We start from the raw sequence: 24,484 nt of genomic DNA, 5'->3' as shown, positions 1-24,484 counted from the left end.
TACAATATAAATGAAAAATTATACAATACAAATGATTTTTTTACAATATAAATGAAAAATTATACAATGCAAATGAAAAATTATACATTGCAAATGAAAATTATACAATGCAATTGGAAAATATAGAACACAAATGAAAAATTATACAAATGGAAAATTATACAATACAAATGGAAAATTATAGAATACAAATAAAAAATATACAAAACAAATGGAAAATTATACAATGCAAATGGAAAATTATACAATACAAATGAATCATTATACAATACAAATAGAAAATTTTACAATACAAATGAAAAAGATCGAATATTGCAACGTTTGACTTCCCATAGTTTTCATGATGATGTATGGAAAGCCACAGGGGACCCCCAGGGTCAGGGTCTATATATTCTATAGTTTTAACCCTGGCCACCCTTGATTTCTACACTGGCCTACCCATGTTCGAAGCCATAAGGGACTCCCAGGGTAAGGGTCTATATATTCTATAGTTTTAACCCTGGCCACCCTTGATGTACACCCTGGCCGTCCACCCTGGCCTTCCCATGTATGTAATCTATAGTTTTAACCCTGGCCACCGATGATGTACACCCTGGTATTCCACCCTGGCCTTCCCATGCTTGCATCCTGGACCTCCAAGGGTCAGAGTCTATGTAATCTATAGTTTAACCCTGGCCATCCATGATGTACACCCTGGCCACCCTTGATGTACACCCTGGCCGTCCACCCTGGCCTTCCCATGTATGCAATCTATAGTTTTAACCCTGGCCATCCATGATGTACACCCTGGCCTTCCCATGCTTGCATCCTGGAACTCCCAGGGTCAGGGTCTTTTAACCCTGGCATGCCCAGGCTAACCCTGGCCGTCCACCCTAGCCTGGCCATGTTTACATCTTTAACCCTGACTGTCCACCCTAGCCTGGCCAATCCATGTTTGCAGCATGCCAATCCCATGCTAGCCTGGCTTGCGTACCTGGCAGTTTAAACCCTGGCATGCCCAGGCTAACCCTGGCCATGGCCAGGATTTCGGTTGACCTCGATCATTCCCAAGCTTCTACGAGATAACCAGCCAAGATTCCAAGAGATAGAGATTTGATTTGGCCAAGATTCCCTATGACGCAGATGCACAGGCATCAACATCGTGGTCGTCAGCCGGCAGCTTGTAAAGTGTAGTATAGTGTAGATTCGAGGTAAGTAATAATAATATATCAATTAATATTATTTCTTGTAAGTTTTAGTATAAATAACTTACAAATAAAATCAGGAATTCTTGTTATTTAATGGAAGTTATACGTGAAAACAGTTTATCTTATAAACTGAAGGGAGTCTCATGATCGAGGAAATTCGAATGAAATCTTCATTTTTTAGTGAACCTCAATTAAAATTTAAATTCATAACTATTGATTTTGTTTCCCCATAAAATTATACTTGGTATCAAAAGAGTTATTATAACTGTCAAAAGATTTATAAAATAATATTTTTCATGTTTTCTCCATGTTCTCTGTGATAAATCTTTTATATTTAGGAGATTGTATTTTTTTCTTTTATGTTTGGAGCTAAATAGGCATATTAAGAATCATATTTAGAAAATCTATTGTTTAGATAATTTGTATACTGTTGTAGAATGTTCTGCATAGAATGTGGTAGCCACCTTGGACCCCTCAACAAGTTCTGTGGGGAATGTGGTGCTGCTGTGAACAAAGAAAGTAAGTATGGGGTTTTAAAAATAACAGAATTTTCTTCTTTTTTTTAAATTGTTTTTTTAAAAATATTTATTTTTACTGTGTTTTTTTTTATTCATACATTGTCTTAATAGAGGATATCATTCTACATAAGGAGATGTTTCTGTTTGTACATTTGTACAAATAAATGTTTGAAAACATAGACAAATTTTTGAAATATGAAACAATTTGAATGTTATAGTTAAAAGATGAAATTTATGTACAGTAACTGGCATATGTACATGTACTACATTTTTTTCATGTCTGCATGCCGATCTATTCTTGAAGTTGAGTGCAATTGAAGTCGAGGGAAATTCAGTTATATAATTGATTATACCTCTACTTAGAAGGAGAGGGGTTAACTGTTTTGCCCTTGTGTGTCTGACCGTCTTTCTTTCTGTCTAGCGTCCGTCCATGTGTCTGTAGGTATTATTATAAATTTTTTATTGCAGAATTTTCAACTACTACGCATCGCAGATGCTTGAAATTTTAGCAGAATCTTTGCTGAGGCATGCCATATGATGGGATTAATTTTTGTGCAAATTCGATGTCTACTTCCTATTTATTCATGCATCTGTCCATACATTCAATACATAACAAATTTCAGTCACAGTTTTCTCAGCAACTGCTCATAGCAGATGCTTGAAATTTTAGCACATTTTTTGCTGATGGATGCAATTAAGTAGGAATTATTTTTGCACAAATCCAATATCAACTTTCTGTTTATCTGCCATCTGTGCGTCTGTCCATACAATACATAACAAAGTTTCGTCACAGTTTTCTCAACAACTATAATCATGGCATATCTTTGAAATTTTTGCACATTTTTTGCTGAGGCATGCCATATGGTGCTAATGTTGAAATGCAAATCCGATTCAACCTCCTGTTTATCTGTGTGTCTGTCCATACCTGGACTTGAGTATATTGGTCATTTATGGCTCACAGACTTCTTGTTTGTGGTCGATACTGATGGCTGAAAATGTATTAATGAAATGGAGATTCTAAAATTTCTTTTTAGGCAGGATTAAAGATACTCATCATGCAGTGAAAGTACTAAGTGAAGGTAATTTTTAAAGATATTATGTAGATAGCTAGATAAATGGATAGATAATGGGCGGATGGTTAGTATGTAATCTGTCCTCTTAGATTGTAGAAAAATTACTTATTTGATATCATTTAGAAACCAAACAGAAACCGGATGGAATGGAGTCCACAGGCCCTTCAAAAAGGATTGAAGATGAAGGTAAATAAATTATATACCGGTATTCAATTGTGGACATACAACTATTCTGATATACTAAACAACAATGTAGTAAATAGAATTGTGATAAACTATGGCACAGGTAAAGATTAAAACATGTTCTCACTTAAAATATCCATATGTGATTCAGAATCTACTGCTACTAAACATATGCTCAAATCATATATAGGACAAAATGTTTGCCATTTACACTTAGTTAATAGTTAGCAATATAGCTAAATGCCAGTGTATAGAAATCAGGAAATTAATATATTTATGTAATTTTTTACCCATAATTTACACTTATACATGTAAATATAAATGAACTAAAAAGACTAACGACTAATAGTGCATATGAAAGCTAGTATATTTATATATAACTGATTTTTAAATTGAAATTTTTTTTAAACTCACCTGAGATGAAAGCTTAAGTGAGTTTTTCTGATCACCCGTTGTCAGTCGTCCGTCTGTAAACTTTTCACATTTTCCACAGAACAACTTGGGAAGATTTATTATTGACCCCACAATATTTATGTTTTTTTCTTGATTATCTTCCCTTGTAAGGGGAATCGCCCTTCATTTCAACAATTGAATTCCTCTTCTATTCCTGGTAAAATTTAATCATATATCAGTAACAGTTATGATATAAATTCTAAATAAAAATAAATTTAAATTATCCTCACGTTTTCGCAGCGGGCATTGCGCTTCATGACCTATATACTGTCTGCATAACACATGCCATTAACAGAGGAATGGTGGAAATTCAGATTAGGAAAAAAATCTTAGTTTTTGGAAGTAAACAAGTGAAGTAGAATAGCAAAATGGATAAAATTATGGATATTTACAAATAATAGATGCATGCTGCATTGAAAATTACATTATTTTATTGAAGACATCACAATAGATCCGAGTACAATAAACTAATGATGATAAACCCTCACACAATCGGTTACACGGACCTATACCATAGCGAATTTCATAGGACATTCTATCAGTGTTGCCAGTAGGACCGATGATTTTTGGAAACTCTGCCAAATCGTGACCTCTGGGGGTAGAACAGGGCCACAATAAGTATTACAAGGGGGAAATATGATAAAGAACTGCATGGCTAGATTTACTCATGTGAGCTATGTCGCCCATGGGCCTCTTTTTATGTTAGTAAAGGTTTGAAGTCTAAATTAGAGTTTTTGAGGAGAAAATTCAATGCCAGCCAACAGAAAATGCATGCTCAAAGAAATGGCCATACCGCTTCTGCCATCACCAAAGAGATTGAGAAACCAGAGGTAAGGACTTCTGATTAAAGACGAATTACTTATATATTGTATACAAATGCTATTTCACCATTTTTATTGGCATCATCTGTCTATTAGATTGAAAAATACTTGAACCTTGTATTTTTTTGTGAATGGGTTTTGGTTCACAAAGCATCAGGTGAAGGGTAACAAAAATTATGAATTTCATGATCTTTGCCTATCTCGGTCCAGAGAAGTGGAACCAAAACCAATCATATTAATGCAGTCTTAGTGTTACCCTACCCTAACTACTGAAATTAATCTAGTCTTAGTGTTACCCTATTTATAAGACAGTGTAGATTCAAGTTTGTGCAAATGATAACCTCCATGGTAGGGTGGGGTAACAATGGGCGATCTGAGTTTTACATATAAATATATGAAGGAAAAGGCTCTAAAGATTTTGTTTTAAGAACAGCAAAGTTATGATTTGTCTTATTGATCTGAAAGCATCCTCAGGGAGAGTAGATCCAACCCTTTATAATAAAGATTTAAAAATCTGCTCAAAAACAGCAAATCCTTTATGGATACTGATAGGAAACATTTCAAAAATGTTAAATTCAAGCCCATGTGTAAACTTTTATATGCTGAATTTATTAGTGCCTTTTCCTCCCTACTTTAACCTTCTATTTTGAAAAAAAAAATACTTTATTGAACACCAGAAATTGGAAATACGTTTCCTGGATCAAAAAGAAAAAAAGAATCCAGAGATTGTTTAATGGGGGAGAGGCTTCCCTGATCTTGACAGTGGAGAGAGATTCTACCATGGAGGCTTGGTTGCAGTGCATAAGAAAGAAATTCAAGACAGCCTTCACCATGAAGCCTATGAGGCTTGAGAATAAAACCTATGTAGAATTACCGGAGGATCTGCAATTGGAAGAATTAAAGAGAAGATCGAAGGGGAAGAAGAAGTATTATGGGTTTTATGTGAAAATTCATGCCAGTAAGTGTGTTTGTGTATCCATGAATGCTAAATTTATAAGTTATTATTTTTATAGTAGAGTCCTCTGAATAGCAGACTATCTAGTAACTGTAGTTACTGCCTGCATGAGCAATGTTTTTCTTTGAATATTATAGTTACATGCCTTCAAAAAATTTAAACCCTTTGGACTTCTGGTTTCTCACAAGGTTGAACTTTGAAGCGGCCAATACAAACTTCCAAAGATCATTAGTCCTTCAGTTGAGAGATATTCATCATGGTACATGTATTACATATCATATCCAACTGGTAATGTCCAAGGGGTGTTTGAAAGAAATGGTTTGACTTAATTTTGAATACAAAAAAAAGTTATTGCTGTTGATCCAATCATGAATGTATTTAAACCTGAACTGTTCGGGGAGCAAAATTAAAACATCAAAGGGATTATATGAAACAAACACTATAAAGGCAGTAATGAACCCCAAATAAATGTTGATAAAAACATTTTGTTTATTTTTCCACAAGTGGTGACTGCAAATAGCAAAGAAATGCACACACTTTCTAGATCTGATAAGACAATGGCTTCAATAGCAAAGGCATGATATTACTTAAGATAATGAAATTAAATTTTTCTGTTGCATGTTCAATTAATGAATTCTAAGAGAAGCTATATCTCTGGTCTTATTTATATCTTTTTACAGCAATCATTTACCTGTATCCAGTTACATTTAATGTTAAAAGGTGGAAAGCACTTGTTTTAATTTCGATTTGTGCACGTAGAAAATTTAAGAATTTTTGCTACATACTTGGGACATTATTAGTTTGTAGTTGGAAAATGAAGTCAATACTTATTTAAGTTTCAAACAATTTTAATTACAGCACGAGGAAATGTTGTAAAAAATGTCATAAAAGTAAGAATTATTTAGTTCCAGTTGATTGATTTTTATTATACCCCCCGCAAACGAATTTTAAGGGGGATTCCACCATGTTCGTCCATCCGTCTGTCTGTAGATGAGGTTTTGTCCAGACTATAACTCAGAAACTATTGCAAGGATTTGTCTGAAAATTTGTACACATCTTATTCACCATATGAAGGTGTACACCTGATATTTTCATCTTGATTGGATGATTATATTGAATTTTATAGGTCTTTTATAATTTTTCTTTTGTGGTTTTGTGTAGACAGTTTCTCAGAAATATTGCAAGGATTTATCTGAAAAGAGCAAGAGCCATCTTATGCATAAAATGGCCCTGTACTTATATAAATTTATTATCACCCTCTTTCCCAATTCATATATCAAAAAAAGAAGTAGACACTTGGTGCTTTCATTTTCTATAGTAAGATTTCGTTTTGAGAATCCAGATATTGAAAAACAGGTTGGAGAAATTGCAATGTTCTTGAAATTTGCAGAAAACATGCATATTTGACTACCTTCAGCAAGGAATTAAAATATGAGCACAGCACACGATCCAAAAAATAAAACTTGTTTTTTGATCTTCAGAAATAGAGCTTTCATTATGTAATTGCATTTTTTGGATCAGAGGTTGTGCTCTATATGAAATATTAAAATGCTCCAACTTTAGGTCATTTTTAAAGGAATTTTCAGGATATGAGGAAAATGACGCATTTTATGATGTCATAATACATTGACTAGATGGGAAATTACGTCACAATTAATAGATACGTGGTCACCAACACTCCAAGTGATAAATACTGCATTTGCAACCTAAACCGAGCGGTTTGATTTTTCAGAAATTCTCAGGGCCAAATAAGGCCCAAAGTGGCTCTTGCTCTTTCTACACTTATTATTCACTTTATGATGGTGTGCACCTGGAATTTTCAACTTTAATTGTCCATTTTCCTGCATTTCACAGGTTTTATTTTTTAGTTTCATTGACTTTGGGCTCATGTATAAGGTTTGAGACATAGAATGTAGAATATCTGTACAAAAATGTGAACTACAGCTTAAAACTACTCATTAAAACTAAAAAAAAAAAAAAAAGAAACATCATCAAGTGCTAAAAACGGTTTTTACATTACACAGAAGATAATGTAAATTCATTTGTTTCTTGGGAATAATGACTGGATATGCATCCAGTTAAAGATAAATTAATGAGTTTGGTGTGGGAAGTTGTTGAGGCATCTCTTATCAAGATCTCCTTGGAATTCGGCACAAGAATTATCTCTCTTCTCTTATTCTCTTAATTGTCATTTATTGTCTTTCAAAATACTTCATTACTGGATGACCAGCTCTTCATTTTCAAAATGAATTCGATATAAAGTTATCAAGATTAATTTGATTTTGTATAATATGATTTTTTTTTCAACAATCAGTATGCATAGTGACACATTGCAATATATTTTTTTAATGCAGAAATAAAAAAAAATGTTACAATGGAATTACAATATAGTAGTATTTATGTTTCATTCATTAAAGAAACATGATGAACAATTATATTTCACTGCAAATCAATCTGATTAAAATTAGATCCTTTACGCTCCTTGTATTTTGTTATGTCGCTGTAAGAATCCTTACAGCGACTTAACAAAATACAAGGAGCGTAAAGGATCTAATTTTAATTAGATTGACTGCAAATTTTTGTTTGTAAATTGTGAACACCTCTAGATCCATAAAGTATTTTTGAATTGGCACCTTCTCTGAAAAACCCAGCTGGGGGTATTTGTCCCTATTGGACAGTTCTAGTTCGTTTTAACTTTATATTTATAAATAAAGGATGACTGCACTTAATGGCCTAGCTGCTAAATTAGTGATAGAATAAACTGTTGAAACAGACGTTTTTCTTTTAATTTTAGGAACCGGCAACTTCTAATCTATAACTCTACATAATTACAATGAATATCTATATGTATTTTAACAAGCTAATTCAGAGAATTCGTGTCCCCCGCTTAGGGAAAAAGTCGGCTCCCCCTGACTGAATTTGTAGAATTATTAAATGTATACATGTATACTGAAGGGAATAAAATACATGTATGTCAATATGCATATAAAGATTTGATTGCTTATTCTTTATTATGTGTATAGAAGATTTTTTCATATGGAATATTTATCACACTGTAGTGATGATTTTATAACCTCATAAATTTTTCATTTCACATGCTGAATACTATCATTCAGTAAAAAAAAAAAGTATTTAAAAAAAAAAAAAAAAAAAAAAGAACGATGCAACCGAGACTCGATCCCGGGCCCTCTCACATTTGAAGCGAGAGACATAACCACTAGACCACGGAGTCGCTTCACTCAGAATGAAGTATATGCAGAACTGAAGTCACATACATGTATATAATTCATGTTTTCATGTTCGGTATTCTCAAAATTTTACACAATCCATGGTGTTTGATTTATTTAGCCTTTATTAAACAGTTCTAATAGATGTAATAAGAACATAAAGTCCGCCGAGAATCTGTTTTATACGCAATAACTCTCCTCATACTTCTGCGCTAAAAATAGCGACATGTAATACTATAAATACTAATAAAACAAACGGGGCGGGGCACTTTGAGAGGGGCGAGAGAGGTCCTAGGGAGTTTTGGTATAAAATTACATTGCATAAGCTCAAAATCTTCCTGAAATATCGCCCGGAAATGATAGTGTTACACACAGACAGAATGTGTAAATTTACGACCTTGAACTTTGACCTTTTGACCTCAAAATCAATAGGGGTCTTCTTTAGGCCACAGGGAGTTGTTATGTAAAATTTCATTGCAATAGCTCAAATGGTTCTAGAGATATCGTGTGGAAACGAAAGTGTTTTAACAGACAGAATTTGCTTATTTATGACCTTGACCTTTGACCTTTTGACCTCAAAATCAATAGGGGTCTTCTTTAGTCCACAGGGAGTTGCTATGCTAAATTTCATTGCAAAAGCTCAAAGGGTTCTTGAGATATCGTGTGGAAACGAAAGCGTTACAGACAGACAGAAAGACGGACGGACGGACGGACAGACGGACGGACGGACAAACCCAAATTAATATCCCCCACTTTTCAAGCGGGGGACAAAAAGTAAAAATCTGTTTTCTAAGGCGGGGTCATCACAATTTCTCCAATCTTCAAATGTATACAACTTGAAAATATACAAAATTGATTGTGATGTGAAAGGAGCAGAATTGATGGGAGAAGACCCAAAACATTGCATTAATTAAGTTCAGTCATTCTTTTTCTGATCAAAGATTAAGTTTGTCGTGCTGGTGTCTATGTATATTGAATATTAATCTCTAATTAAAGTATTCATGATATCAATTATCCTCAGTTGAGAGTTTTAAAAATAAAATTACTAGTATGTAGTACATGTAGTTGTAAAATAAAATTCTTGCGGGTAAAAGGTGATATATATAATATTATTAGTTCTAATCCCTTAAGGTAAAAACACAGTGAATGCTTACCTTTTTATGTTAATTTGTTATTTTCTTTCATTTTTAATTTATTAAATACTTTGTTTTTATGATACACGATTTTGTGTGTACGAAGATTTTGGATTCATTCATTTGTTTAAATGAAATGTTTGTTTATGGATTCTTTCACATGTAGCTTGCAAAGAGTGGAATACTGTAAAATCACTTAAATTTGTGGGAGTTACATATTTGTTGTTTTCAATGTTGTTTTCAAGGTTTGAATGGACCCACGATTTCATGTTCATCACAAAATGCAGAATGACATTTATACAAAAAACTACTTATGAATTCATCCATGAAATCAAATCCACATGTACCCATATTTTTCTTCTCAAAGCACGAAAATTGGTACGAAAATGATTCAACACTTTAATTTTTAACCTCTTATGACCAGCATTTTTTATATTTTTAGGGTGAAAACCCGCCGCTCAAGAATTTTAGGGGGAAAAAAAAGAAAAAAAGATTTTTTTCTTTCCGATGTAAAAATTTGAGTCGGGATCGAGATTTCATATTATGTAGATCAGCAAAGTAGATAGCAGCAACATAGCTTGGTTTATTGAAATAATTATGTAAAGGAGTGCCATTCAAAAAGTTTTACCCGTTCAGAGAACAAATAAAATGCTGACGACTTTGTTGCACAAACACATGTTGGTGAGGTAATCATAAAATAGCATTTCTTCCAGGGTGTGCTGAAAATCTTTTTGATGCAGTGATCATTTTCAACTTTGAACTCATCTGAAAACATAATTCTTGAAAAAATCACTCGAAGAAATGTCTTTTTCTGTACAATTTCAATCAAAGCTCTGAAAGTTTTGGGACTATACAACAGTTACTCCTTGAATGAAATAACAAAGAAGTCCAGTTCCGGTTAACATGATAATAGGTTGATAATTATTCAGCACAATGTCAAGTACTAACACTCCTCAACGCCTCATCGCATGCAAGATAGGGAACAGTTACCAAAACAATGGATTTACATGTTTTGCCTTAATGTGTTCAAACCTAGCAATGTTTATGGTTCATTGATACTCCGATAAAAGAATGACAATTAAGTTTGATACTGATATATGTTGTACATGTATACAGATTTCATGATCAGTCACAATTTTGAATGCTCATTAGAATGCTTCAAATGGTGCAGTTTTGTTCTTTTTTTTTAAAGGATCCAAGCAGTGAATCAGATAATGGAAGCAGCGTGAATGTAAGTAGCTGATTGAACAATGCTTTATACAGTATCAAAAGAACAGTTTTACAGTAATGCTTGGTTATACCGAAGTCACAGGGAGCTATGGAATTGCATCGTTTTATCAGCAAACCATTACATGTATCTCCATATACAGTCTGTACATGAAATAAGCCTAAGGAATGCGTTAAATTTATATATCTGGGGATCAAACATAACTTCTCTGTATCTGTGAATTCGCTATATCCGTGTTCCTACTAAACGAGTTTTGCTATATACAGTTTTATCTCAGATAACCACACAACATATGATTGATCCATACATCCAAATGGTTGCCAGATCTCTATAATTTCGGTGCAACACAAACCAATTACTTTTACAATTATGAATAACTGATTTTTTCCCTTTTTTTCTCACAGAAGCCAAATAGTCAGCTCATAGTGCTCTCTGAGGAGGAGTTTGAAGAACCTGTAAGTTGAGCACAAGTAATTTAAGGAAGTCTTAAAGAATATTGATCATTCATATGCAGGTAGCTGCATTAAAATTACTTTCTTATATTCAAATATTATTTTACAAAAAAATGTAATTTATAGAAATGATTATTCTTATAGGAAAAGAAACGACAGAAAGGCCCCAAAACAAGTACACCTGCCTCTTCACCTTCAACGGTATTATGATATTTTAATCTTGAACATATTTCTTGGTACATCAACCAATATTTTAGAATACCCAGATTACAGTTTTATTAGCTCACCTGAGCGGAAAGCTCAAGTTAGCTTTTCTGATCACCCATTGTCTGTCGCTAGACCATCTGCCTGTCTGTCTATAAACCTTTCAAATTGAACCAAACTTGGTCCAAAGCCTTCTTGGCTAAAGGAAAATTTAAGTTGTTAAAATGAATGGCCATGTCCTGTTACAAGTGGAGAAAATTAAGAAAAGACAAAATGGGGTGGGGTCATTAATGATTAAAAATGTTTTTCTCAAAAACCACTGGGTCACAAAAGTTGTAATGTATTTGAAAGCATCCGAACATTCATATTATTGATTCAAAATTGTTCAAATCATTACCCCCGGGGTTGGGACGGAGCAACAGTAGATATTACAAAGTGGAAATCTGGTAAAGTTACTCAGGTCTGGGATGTGGCCAATGGGCCTTTTGTTTTAACTGCACCGATAACGAAATTTAGATGATAGCTGGTGGTTATTAGGAAATGGGCAAACGATCAATATATACATGCATTATTGTAAAATGCATTGCATGTTCAGTGTTTTTAGGCCTTAGACCTTGTCAAATTGTTACATTTGGCGAACAGTGCAAGTTTAAATCTGATAAGAATTTACAATTTCAGGTTGATGTTTAATTTCGTATTTTAAAATAGGTACTTGTAGCATCTATAGACGATGAGTTACCCAGCCTTCAATCTCCTATCAAGGTAACAAAGTGTTTCATACGTACATTATATAATTCATATTAAAGTTATGTTCAATTAGACAGGTTTTAATTGTGTTTGTTTTATTGCGGTGTGACTGGTTTAATTTATAGATTTTTAGCTCTTCTGAGCCAAAGGCTCAGAGCTTATGCTATGGCCATTTGTGCGGTGTGCGTCGTGCGGTGTGCGTTAACTTTTAAGAATATTGACCATAACTCAAGAACCCCTTGGCCAATTATTGTCAAATTTGTCACAAGTATCCTTGGCCCAAGGGCTACCATTTATACTAAAACTAGGGGTGGGACCCTAAAACAAGGGGAGATAATCAGGAAAATAAAACCAAAAGTACTGGTTGCTAAAAAATCTTCTTCTCCAGAACCACCAGGCAGATTTTCACCAAACTTATATACAAGGGTCGGAATATGTTGAAGATTAGAAATTGTTCTAGTCATGACCCTGGGGCAAAGGGCGTGGTCTCAAGGTCACTTCAAAGTTGACCAAAATTTACACTTATTAAAAACGTTGATATTTTACTTACTATAAAGACTAGGATCATCAAATCTTGTAAGTTGATGCATCTCAGGACTTAACATCATGTTAATGCAAAAGTAGGTCACCATGACCTTTTTATAGAATTTTGTAGTTACATTTAAATATCTTCAGCCCTAACTGGCTAAGAATCATCAAACTTTGTCAGTTGATGCATCTTGGGTCTGAGGATAGATTATATGATTTATCAGAAGAGCGATTCAAGGCCCTTGGGCCTCTTGTATGTGATCCTTATTGATTTCCCTTGGTACTAAGATATTTTTTCAATTAAATTGAGACTTTTAGAAATATATAAAAAATAAATTTCATTCACAGATCTGCTGTACAAATACTTAATGAATGATATACTTTCACCGAGAGTTATCAAATTACTCCTTTGTTTACAGAGAGAAAAGAGAACATCCAGCCCTGGACAATCTTTAGTAAGATTACAAAACTCAGTCTCACTAAATTTGTTTTGGTTTAACAACCTTCACCCAACGCAATCCCCATAGTTTGAGTCAATTTTCAAGCAATTGTTTGTTTTTTCATTTATTTTATCTGAAAGTGTCAATAGTGTGACTCAGGGGTATGAAGTACTAAAGCTGTGATATAGGGAACTATAGATACCTTGTGTTATTATTATGTTATGGGTTAAAGATTTAAAAAATGAAAGAAGTGCCTGTGAGTATCATTCAATAAATTCTAAAACATTTACACTCATTTATGGTTTACAACAACAGCATATCACTAATATCCATCTTTGTAAAACATTAGGAAGATGTACCGGTACATTGTACTAATAGATTTGGGAAATTATATTTTATATTAATAAAAATTGGCTTAATGTAGGTCAATGGCACCCTCAGTAGATATACTCCATGTATTTTCTGTCAATAACTGTCATCAATGGTCATTATAAATGCTTATTGACCTACATTGAGTCCAATATTTGTATAATAATGTTTCTACTTGCAGATTAAGGAAGACAGTGAAGAGCTGCCAGATATTCCTTTACCTATGACCTCAAAGGTACATGTATGTCAGGGTTCTCCACAAGGGGTTTTACCATGGCGGCCCGCCATGGTTAAATTTATGTGCGCCATGGTTAAACGAGCTGTGCCATGGTTAAAATCGACAGCCACCATGATTAGATTCTATTGCATTTCAGTACGGACTCCTACTTTTTAATGACTTGAGTAGTTAATTGTGTTTATACTACGACTGCCATGCACTCGCACGCCTCGAAGGAAAGGGACTGTGCTAAACAAACACGTCGTTAATCGGTGACTATGCTGTGAAGCGTGACAATCAATGGAGAGTCAATCAGCTGATCAGATAACCAATATTTGAGAGTTTATTATCCTGTACACATGTAAATAATTTTGGGGAAGTCCGAACTTCAACATCTTTACTACATGATTAGACAACGGATTTATAGAAGATGACAATTACGAGCACAATAATCGTCATACATGTTGTGTCAGAAAAATAAATACTCTGAAAAAAATTCATATTCCTCTGTAGTTAATCAATTTCTCATGCTCTGTTTTCTTAGCTTTAACTTTATATCTTTTTGATAAAATAAGCATAGGACCTACGTCTCAATCGCCGTCTTAGCAGGCTTAGTAGTAATCGCCGGTTTAGTCGTAGTTTTTAGAGTTACTTCCCGTTGTTATGAAACGTCGCGTGGCGCTATTTTTAGCATTGGGCATGTGGAAAAGTAAACAAAACTTGGTAAAAAATGCAATATCTAGAAAAATAAAACGTTTAGAAAACAGGGATATCAGTCCAAATGTTCCTTTGTGTGTTAACTTACATACTACCCAGTCATCAGTTTTAGTTATATTTACACAAAACATTTCATACAACAGGCTTCAGTTCTTAAAATTAATGATTTAATTCTGAAAAATATTGCCATGGTTACTGACTTACTGTATCAACAATTTTTCTTTAAATTACTTCAGAAGGTTACTACAGTTTTGGGAAAATTTTAGTACATTTGTTAAGTAAGATACAAGATAATTCCTTTTCAATTTAATTATTTTTTTTAATTTTAAAAAGTGATAGTTGTTCCATTGTTTTGTGTTGCAGTGGTTAAGTTTAAAAATTGTAAAACCAATCATTGATTAATGAAGATTTGGAAGTCTAACACGTATTTGTGTTTTCGGCCACATTTCGCCTTCACGCAGCTTCCTCCATGGTTAAATTTTCAAATGTGGAGAACCCTGTATGTGTGTGTAGGTGACATTGTACATTTATTGACTGTCTTCTCTGGCAACATGTGTTCTGTTGGACCCAATAACAAAGTTGTTTGCCTGAGGCAATTTGGTTCCGATGGAGGGTTGACGAAACACATTCTGCTCGAGAACACAGTCAATAAATCTTTTTGTTTACTTTTTAGCTCACCTGAGCCGAAGGCTCAAGTGAGCTTTTCTGATCACATTTTGTCCGTCTTCCGTCTAGCTGTCTGTCTGTCTGTCTAGCTGTCAGTCTGTAAACTTTTCACATTTTCGGCTTCTTCTCAAGAACCAATGGGACAATTTTAACTAAACTTGGTACAAAGCATCCTTGGCTGAAGGGGAGTTTAAATTGTTTAAATCAAGGGCCAAGTCCTCTTACAAAGGGGAGATAATCAAGAAAAGACAATAATAGGGTTGGGTCATTAAAAATCTTCTCAAGAACCACTGGGCCAAAAAGATGAAACTTATGTGGAAGCATTGTTGTGAAGTGTAGATATTTAATCATGACCCTGGGGGGTAGGGCGGGGTCACAATAGGGAATCCAAGTTTTACATAGAAATGTATAGAACAAATCTTTAAATATCTTCTTCTCAAGAACCACTGGGCCAGGAAAGCTGAAACTTACGTGGAAGCATCCTTGGGTATTGCAGATATTAAAATCATGAGCCCCGGGGGTAGGGCGAGGTCATAATAGGGAACCCAAGTTACTGAGGTGAGCGATATGGCCCATGGGCCTCTTGTTTTTTTTGACAAATCTTAGAGTAAATTTTGTTTACCCGCACTTTAGTTCTGTTGAACTCCAATAAGATATTCCGGTACTTGATTCCCCCACTCTGTGATGTAAGCGGTCCAACAACTCATCAAAAGGTCGAACATCTCGCTCTCTGGTCATGCATTGATTTTTTTTATCCGCTCATTAAAACATAGGAAATATTAAGCTTATTTACGTATACAGTTGTAAAGGACAATTTTAAAGGTATAACAACATGTGATTTAATACATGTTTAATGTAATGTAATGCTGGATTTATTTGACAATTAAGGACACAGATGAAACAACAAATACAGACGATTGGACATCAGATATTGAAAATAAGGTAATGATTTCTGGCAGGTTTAATATTTGCTTATTTTAAAGACATGGAGTTAAACTGTATAATATATTGTGGTTATTTATTGTTAATGTATATTCATCTATACAGATGGATGAAGATGATGTATTGAAAGACTTTGAGGAGGTATGTATTGGTTACTATTCAGATACTCTGTGTGTGTGAGGGTGTTTGTTAGTGAGGTTATGGGTATCCATAGACAAAGATTCACAAACTACCTAGAAAAATGCAATACACATGTAATTGAACTCATCCGCCCCTGCCTAAGGTTGAACTCTAGATATGCATGTAACTTAGTTAAGGAATGGAAAGAGGAAGGAGAGTCTCAATAATTTTGGATAATTTCTTTTTATTAATAAGTACACTTTAACGTGCAAAATATACATGGAGCTCTATATTATTGTTAAACAAAATGCTTTTATTAGTACATTGTATTGTAATAAACAATAAAAGTAAGTTGTTTGGATCAATATTCATCATTAGAATTTTATTTACTGGAAGGGTCTGGGTACATCTAATGATAAACTACAAATTGTGTTGTCTGCCAGACTGTAAAATATTGATCTCACAACTTATGAGCCACACCACAATCTAGGCACGTCTGATCACAATGATGAATTAGATGTAGACATCTTCAAAATACATCTAGTTTATTTTTGTTCACTATATGATATCAAAAGCTTTTGGATGCATTGTCTAGAAATGAATTTTGACACACAATTACACACCTTCACACACTCAATGTAAAAAATTATGGCCTTAATCTTTGACCTTAAAATAACTAGTGCCTTCTTTAGGCCATGGGAAGCAGTTCTGTAAAATGACATTTTTTGAACATTCTTTGTGATTCCATCCCTCTTCATTGTGTTCAGATAAATTATATTAGCAAAATGCCAGTTTTTTTTATAACCATATGAATGCTTGGTGAGCTTACATGAACATTTATGAAATCCTTGTGGTAAATGTTTTCTGTCATTTAAAATTTTCCACTTAGATTTTGTTATTATATGTTTAATACAGATGATGCAGAAAAAGAGAGACAGACAGTCGGTAAGCATAGTTGTCTCACATTACAAGAGTACTCAATTACATGAATTTTCCATTTTGTATTTAATCATGAGAATGTGAAATTGTGAGAACCGACCATTTTTTTTTTTATACATGAACATGTAATTTCATGATAATTTACAAATGGCAGAAAAATAATTTCAAGACTAAAATCTATGAGGGGTACTTGTGGCATTTTTATGTTGATAATAATTCCTCACAATTAAATAGGAATCCACAGTATAGAAGTTACTAACATGCTATGCGAACAAAGCTTGTGTGAGATATCGTAATTGAATCCCCAAGTAAGCAGGTTAGAAAAATTAAGTCATATATGAAATACTTTTATTGTGTTTTTTTGTACCCGTTAAAAAGCACACAAGAGTTTCCTTCTCACAGAATTAACCCACTTTATCCTTAGTTTGTTGTAAAATGTTCCATTAAAAAAAACTATTAAATTCCATTTAGAATTTCTTGCCCAAGATCAAACCCAAAACAAATGGCAAAGAAAAAATATCATTGAACCACACTGAGTCTTCTACACTTAAAAAAACCCCTGCAACACACCCTCTCTACCCCTTTTTATATATTTTAGGTTACTCATAAAAGGAGACTTACACTTATCGAGGTCGTTGTGAATTTGATAAAAGAAAAGGATGAAAATAGTAGTATAACTAGAAACTCTTGTTGCTACAGCAACAAAGAAGGTCTTCCGTTCTCCTCTATTTATCTGTATGCAGGATGTTTTTTTCTATTCTAAAAAAGACAGACATATAATAAACTAGTAGACTAATTGTTCAGTGAACAATTATCGGCCTTTCTACCTTTTTATGCATTTCAATATCATTCGGGCTGAAAGAAGTAGAAAAAAAAGCAAGAAAATAAATAAAACAGGAAAATTCTCATTTCTCTACTAGGAGTTTAGATCGGGCTCGCAGTTGGTATGAATATACTCCAAACAGACTTCCTGGAGTATACGAGTCGACTCAGGGACAACCACGATTTCATTGATCACGCAAAGAGAGCACGTTCAAAACATTGTAACACGCTTCTAGGTGTATATATGAGCTTGAATGAGATTGTTTTCGAGTTAAGATGTAAGGGGTAGGGTCTGATTAAAATTACGATATACCTAATAATATGAATAACATGCATTTGATCTGCGCATGAAGGCGGAAGCGTAAGTGAAAACGTTGTGAAATGTCCCATGTGTACCTGCATCATATGTGCATTATACATGTATTAAAGAGATGTTTGAAAATATCCGATTTGAGTTGTTTTGTTTGAAATGGATGGCGATAAATTATTTAAGAGCATGTGAGAAACATAAGCGAGACATGCAAGGCAGTTTGTAATTATGGAAAAGGAAAACAGAGAATCGGGTTCGGGTTTTAACACTCCTGACCGACATAGGCATGAAATTTAATGTAAGTAGAATAAATAAAATTCGAAACATGTAATTCTAGATGGGAAACACAGGGAAGAAACGTGTATTTCTTTTAACTATGCTGAAAGTCGCTATTTCTTGGGATTGTGTTATTCTAGAAAAAAAAATCAAATTTCAAATGAAATCAAGATTCATTCTATTAATATTAAATCCGAATAAAATTGAAATAAATTCCATACACTAAAGAAAGCAAGAGTACTTGGTATTAAAATGTCGTAATAGAGCAGGAGAATCGAATGATATTAACAAACATTGCAAAAATAGCCAATACGGGCTTTAATTAATTTTTATGCTCAGCAATACAAAATTTCAGACAGAAAAAAAAATGCAGATTTTGCCGATTTTCCCTAGAATTTCATTATATTTTAGAGACTCACCTTAAAACTCTCAGGACACTTTCTTGGAGGTCTTTTCTTGCTTTTACTTCGAATCTTATGTCAATATATTGTGTCGTTTGACTTGTAGACATTTTCTCTATACTGCTGTTGATTTTTTTTTTAAGAAAGGGGGGGGGATATAAGCATTTGTTAGAGTAAGAGTTGCAAATACCTCAACGACATTAAACTTGATTGTGACCTTTGGATCAATAGGGGGTCATTTATCAAGGTCAAGGTCATCCAAAAAAAAAAGAGAGAGAGAGATAAACTTGAGATTAACACTTGAAGCTGAATCTAGATAAAGGTAATGAATATTTCTTTATTACTTTTTGAGTAAGGGGTCAAAGGTCAAGGTCAAATATCAAGGTCAAAGGTCAAGGTCATTTGGATTTTAAGCTTAAATCGACAATTTACCTAGTCTTCCAATGACCTTGACCTACTCTTCAAGATCAAAGGTCAAAACATCTCATGCAGTTGTGAGTCATGTACATTTTCTCTACACCACGCCGTTCAAAGCGAGGTAACTGCAGTTTTTCTAAGCTATCTAAATTGCGTAGAAATTGATTTGGTAGGGAAAAATCGTTATTTAATAGATTCCTTCAATTAATATTCAATGTAAATAAAATTGAAATAAACGCTACATACAAAGGAGATCAAGAATACTTGGTATTAAAATTTCGTATTTGAGCAGGAGAATCGAATGTTATTGACAAAAAGTTAAGAAATACCCAATACAAGCTTAAATTAATTTTCATGCTCATCAGCACCTAAATTTCAGACAGAAAAAAATGTAGTTGTTGCCGATACTCATTAGAATTGCATTATATACTTCAGAGACTCACTGCTAAACACTCAGGACACTTTCTTTGATGTGTCTTCTACTGCAATCCTTAAATTTCATGTCGATCTGTGGCGTCGTTTGAACCACAGGAGTCTGAAGTTTTAATCGTCAAAAAAAAAAAAAAATTCCGGAAAAAAATTTTCCTACCCTTAACTAAAAAAACCCCAGGTCATCCAAAAACCTTTTAAACTCGTCTTTAATACTTGAAGCTGTATCAAGCTAAATATAATAAAGAAAAAAATAGCTCTTGGGTAAGGGTCAAGGTCAAAGGTCAATCAAACATTAAACTCAAAGGTCAAGGTCATGTGGCATATATAAGCAATTTAAATACTTTTCCAATGACCTTGACCTTTTGACCTTCATGTAGTTTTATTTCTTATAATTGGAAGTTTTCGTTGTTTTTATTATTTTTTTTAATTTTTGGTGGAGCTGACATATCTCAAAACTACTAATTAGATGCAATAAAGTAACGAAAAATAAATTGGAAAGAAAAAAATTTGAATTTTCGATTTTTCAAATCACATCCTGTGACGACCAGAAGTGACGGCGGAGACATTAATCCCTATATCTGTTGTTCACTCTTCAAGGTTTATTATTCATATAAGATTAGTGTCTTGATGTGTTACCATAACCAAGATCTGGCTATGTTAACTACTCAGTTTGAGGACAGGAAATCATGAGACCGGAAGTCAATTTTTAACAGATATTTGTAGTTACTCTAGACATTTGCAGTCTGAATATCATGTTCTAAAATCATTTCAAATACTCTTTCTCTAAAAGATATTAATAGGATAGTATGATACTCAATATATGCAGTTTTTCTCTCATAACCGGAAGTTGCCGTTTTTGTTTCTGGTGGGACGGACATATATCAGAACAACCAATAAGATGCAATAATGTGATGCCGAGAAGTATTCCAAAAAGAAAAGTTGAAATTTCTGCTTTCTTTGACCACTTCCTGTGACGACCGGAAATGACGGCGAACGATCTTAACCCTTATGAGTTTCCTTACTTATCAAGATCTATTACTCATACAAGTTTGACGTCTCCATCTCTTACCGTTTCCGAGATCTCTTTGTGATAACTTCTCATATTGAGGACAGAAAATCACGCGACCGGAAGTGAATTTTAAAAAGATATTTGACGTTACTGAAGACATTAGCAGTCTATATAACATATATAAAACCATTACAAATACTTTATGTATAAAAAATATTTATGGGACAGAAAAATACTGAAAATATGCAGTTCTTCTCTTATAACCGGAAGTTGTCGTTTTTGTTTCCGGTGGGACTGACATATTTCGAAACTACACATAAGATGCTATAATGTGATGCAAAAAAAGTTTCATAAATGAAAAGTTGAAATTTTTTGATTTCTTTGATCACTTCCTATGACGACTGGAAGTGACGGCGGACGATCTTAACCCAAATGGATTTGCCTACTTATCAAGATCTATTACTCATATAAGTTTGGTGTCTTCATCTCTTACCATTTCTGAGATATGACTAGGACAAAACTTTTTTGAAAAAAGCGGAAATCGGACATATCTGACGACCGGAAGTGAATTTTGAAAAACTGAAAACTGCATTTGAAAGATATTTTTACTCTCTATCATCCTTGAAATTTTCATAAGACTCTGTCCAGTCATCTCTGAGAAATCGTCAAAAAAAAGAAATTTCAAAAGGGGGAAAAAAATAATAAAAAGAAACAGTAGAATCACTATAAGGCCTTCCGTCTGAAACGGAAGACCTTAATTAATCCCCTGGGATAAATTAACTTGCTTGCTGCAGAAAATTTAGAGGCTTATCTTAATCTGCCACATGAAAATTTATGAACATCTTTGTCTGCAACCAATGTTTGTTTTGAAGTTGATGTCAACCCTGGGTGATATCTGCATTCATTGCAAGATAGCATGTTATGAAAAAAAAAACCCTGTGTAAATCTCTCTAAAAAAAAACATTTAATGGAGTTATTATGAGATATGACATTTTCACTGTATTATGCAAATACAAGGTCACTATTTACATGTTATTGGAAATTCAAGAATTATCTTAAAATTTAAAAAATACAGTTGTTCCTTAAATTTTCCTATATTTTTTTTTAAAATTGAAATCAAGTAAAATTCTTAATTCTTAAGCTGCACCCTTATATTTATACCCCTCAGCAGGGCCCTAATGCTGACTGGTCAGCTTTCTAGTAAATTTTAGTTGTCTACCTTAAGTTAAATATACATGTATTTGGAATAAACACTAGGTTAAATTTTTTTAGTTTGCAGAAAACACCTTCATAGAGTTTCCAACCAAAGGAGATGCACAAAAAATGCTTTTTGTCGTGTATGAAAGCCATGGGGGTATTGCCATAAATAGACCTTTTAAGCATGGTGACACAGTCAAGGTGAGGAGAAGTTTATGAAGGAGATACTATTTTATTGAACATTTAAGTGATGAAAAGTATAACAAAATTCAAACTAAATTGTATGCATCAACTACCAAACAAGATTTTTTTAAACATAATTTTTATAAGGTAACCTGAGAAACTCATGTGACTTATTGATATTCTTGCACAGTAAAACTCAGTTATAACGAAGTCCTAGGGACCTTAGGGGATTTAATTCGTTATATCCGTAATTCGTTATATCCGTATAACGAATTCGTAAAACTATATAAAGCAAATTCGCAATATACTTGTTTTCCTTCAAGTATTACTACCAAATATGTTAGGGAAATAATTATTACAAAACATACCGTCGATAACTAAGGTTTTATTGTGAATTGAATTATACAGACAATTCCATGAACAAAAATAAGTCAGTTCAATTTATCAAATTTTGAGATCTTAGAAAGTTCGTTATAAAAGATGTAAATTTCATTATATTTAACTTCAACGGGACCCAAAATCAGTTCGCTATATCTGTAAATTCGTTATATCAGAGTTAGTTATAATCGTAAAATTTTACAAAGATTTGTTAAGAATTTTGCCGGGGACCCGGAAAAACTTTGCTATATCGTGAACTCGCTATATACGTGTTCGTACTAAACGAGTTTTACTGTATTGTCATCATGCGAGATGTGTTGTGTGTTAACATTTGTACATTACAGCTTCATTTATACCAATTTCAAACAATTTTGGCATCATTGGTGAAGGGGAACATAAATTTTTAAATTCATGACCCTTGCTCAACTTTGGCCTGAGATGTGGGGGTAAATCCACTAGAATTAATACAATCTTTTAAAAAATCCTATTCTTTACTCCTGGATATGAAAAAGACTGTAAGCATGATTGTTATATTGCATTAAATCATCTACCTAAATTGTGAAGTTTATGGCCTCTAGGATAAAACACATACCAAATTCAATTGTTGGAAAGTTACTAATTATGATACTAAGGTGACCTAAAGGCCTGTGAGCCTCTTATTTTCATATACATTTATAAAATATTTGTGCAGGTAATGAAGAACTTAATTTTATGAGTTACTTAAATTGCTCTAGTTAAGTGCAAGTTATGAAACACCTAATTATGTCATTATTATTTCTTAGAGTGTATACAGCTGGATAGTTCAAGAAATAGATCCTGAAATTCTACCCCCTGTGTTTCACCTGGAGTGTTTTGCTCCAACAATGTGCAAGGATAAAGGCTGCCCCCACATATATGAGTTAGGCAACTCCCATAAAGTAAAGGTTGAAGAGTTGCCGGATGTTCTATACCTTCGTGAAGGGGTAGGTATTTATATACCGTCTTTGATAATACAAAGAATTTTAGTATTGATGTCATAAAGTCAGTCTTTGTATTTCTATAGTAAGTTGTAAAGGTCAGACGAATATGTTTTGTATTTCTAGACTTGGTTTTTTATAAAAAAAAAAAATTATACATAATTGTCAGTCAATCTCATCTGATTTCTAAATTCTACATTGTTTTCTAAATTATTTCAAATACAACATGGATAAGTTCACCAAAAATTGTGATATAGGCCATTCAGAAGATTACCCAGAAGGGTTAAATAAGAAACATCACCCTTGTATCTTATCCAAATGTCTGGTAAAGAACCCTTATTTTTGTATGGATACTTGTTTAAGGGCCTAGACTACAATAACAAATTCTTGGGAGAAATTATGTATTTCATGATATAATATTTAATATATATTTTTGAGGAACATGTCGTTTGTCACCTTTACTGTGGTTAAATCTAGATTAAATCAATTTGATATTTAATTCACTCTAACACAACCAAGAATTTTAAAGTGATATAAAATGAAAACCCAAATATGTGAAAACAATTGAAAAGAATTGAATTTAGAAAAATTTATTTACACTTTTTCAGTGTTTTGCTGTAAATGATACATTTACTGGTCTGGGAGATGTCCTGATATGAATCTACACATGGACCCAAACTCGGCAGCAGCTTTGACAGTTTTCTTTGCTTTATACACTGGTATCATCTCATCTCATTATACCCCCCACAAACAGAGTTGGGGGAGGGGTTTATATAGGAATCATCTTGTCTATCTGTCTGTTTGTCTGTCTGTCAAGCTGTCTATGCAAACGTGTCCAGTCCATATCTTTTTTATGTATCAACTTGGTATGTTCTTGTTTTAATTACACAAAGATTTCTTATGTCTTGAGGGTATTGATCTACAGTCATTGTTGTAAACATGGATATATAATGCATCCATACTTTCCACTAGTGAAATATTTTA

General features: G+C 33.4%; 1 protein-coding gene across 1 annotated transcript; it reads left to right on the top strand.

The window, feature by feature from the left end:
- The first annotated feature begins 1,415 nt into the window (after window positions 1-1,415).
- Window positions 1,416-24,172, top strand: LOC134270405 (uncharacterized). Its single transcript, XM_062752634.1, has 17 exons — window positions 1,416-1,706; window positions 2,740-2,784; window positions 2,902-2,964; window positions 4,126-4,244; window positions 4,913-5,193; window positions 10,743-10,781; window positions 11,183-11,233; window positions 11,375-11,431; window positions 12,143-12,196; window positions 13,129-13,164; window positions 13,700-13,753; window positions 16,007-16,060; window positions 16,166-16,201; window positions 17,096-17,125; window positions 22,059-22,184; window positions 23,327-23,506; window positions 24,109-24,172. Exons 5-17 carry the CDS (start codon window positions 5,188-5,190, stop codon window positions 24,157-24,159), a joined length of 774 nt encoding a protein of 257 aa, XP_062608618.1. The 5' UTR covers window positions 1,416-1,706; window positions 2,740-2,784; window positions 2,902-2,964; window positions 4,126-4,244; window positions 4,913-5,187; the 3' UTR covers window positions 24,160-24,172.
- The last annotated feature ends 312 nt before the right edge of the window (window positions 24,173-24,484 follow it).

The sequence above is a fragment of the Saccostrea cucullata genome, unplaced genomic scaffold, assembly GCF_032062105.1.
Source record: "Saccostrea cucullata isolate Sc308-1 unplaced genomic scaffold, CSIRO_AGI_Scuc_v1 ctg3710, whole genome shotgun sequence".
NCBI lineage: Eukaryota > Metazoa > Mollusca > Bivalvia > Ostreida > Ostreidae > Saccostrea > Saccostrea cuccullata.
The sequence above is the reverse complement of the archived record's forward strand: the minus strand, read 5'-3'. Positions and strand labels throughout refer to the sequence as shown.

Excerpts from the sequence above, each read along its gene's own strand:
- LOC134270405 (XM_062752634.1), top strand. Across the intron at positions 16,061-16,165 it reads CATCAGATATTGAAAATAAG|ATGGATGAAGATGATGTATT; the intron begins GTAATGATTTCT and ends TCATCTATACAG. Across the intron at positions 23,507-24,108 it reads TTCTATACCTTCGTGAAGGG|TGTTTTGCTGTAAATGATAC; the intron begins GTAGGTATTTAT and ends ACACTTTTTCAG.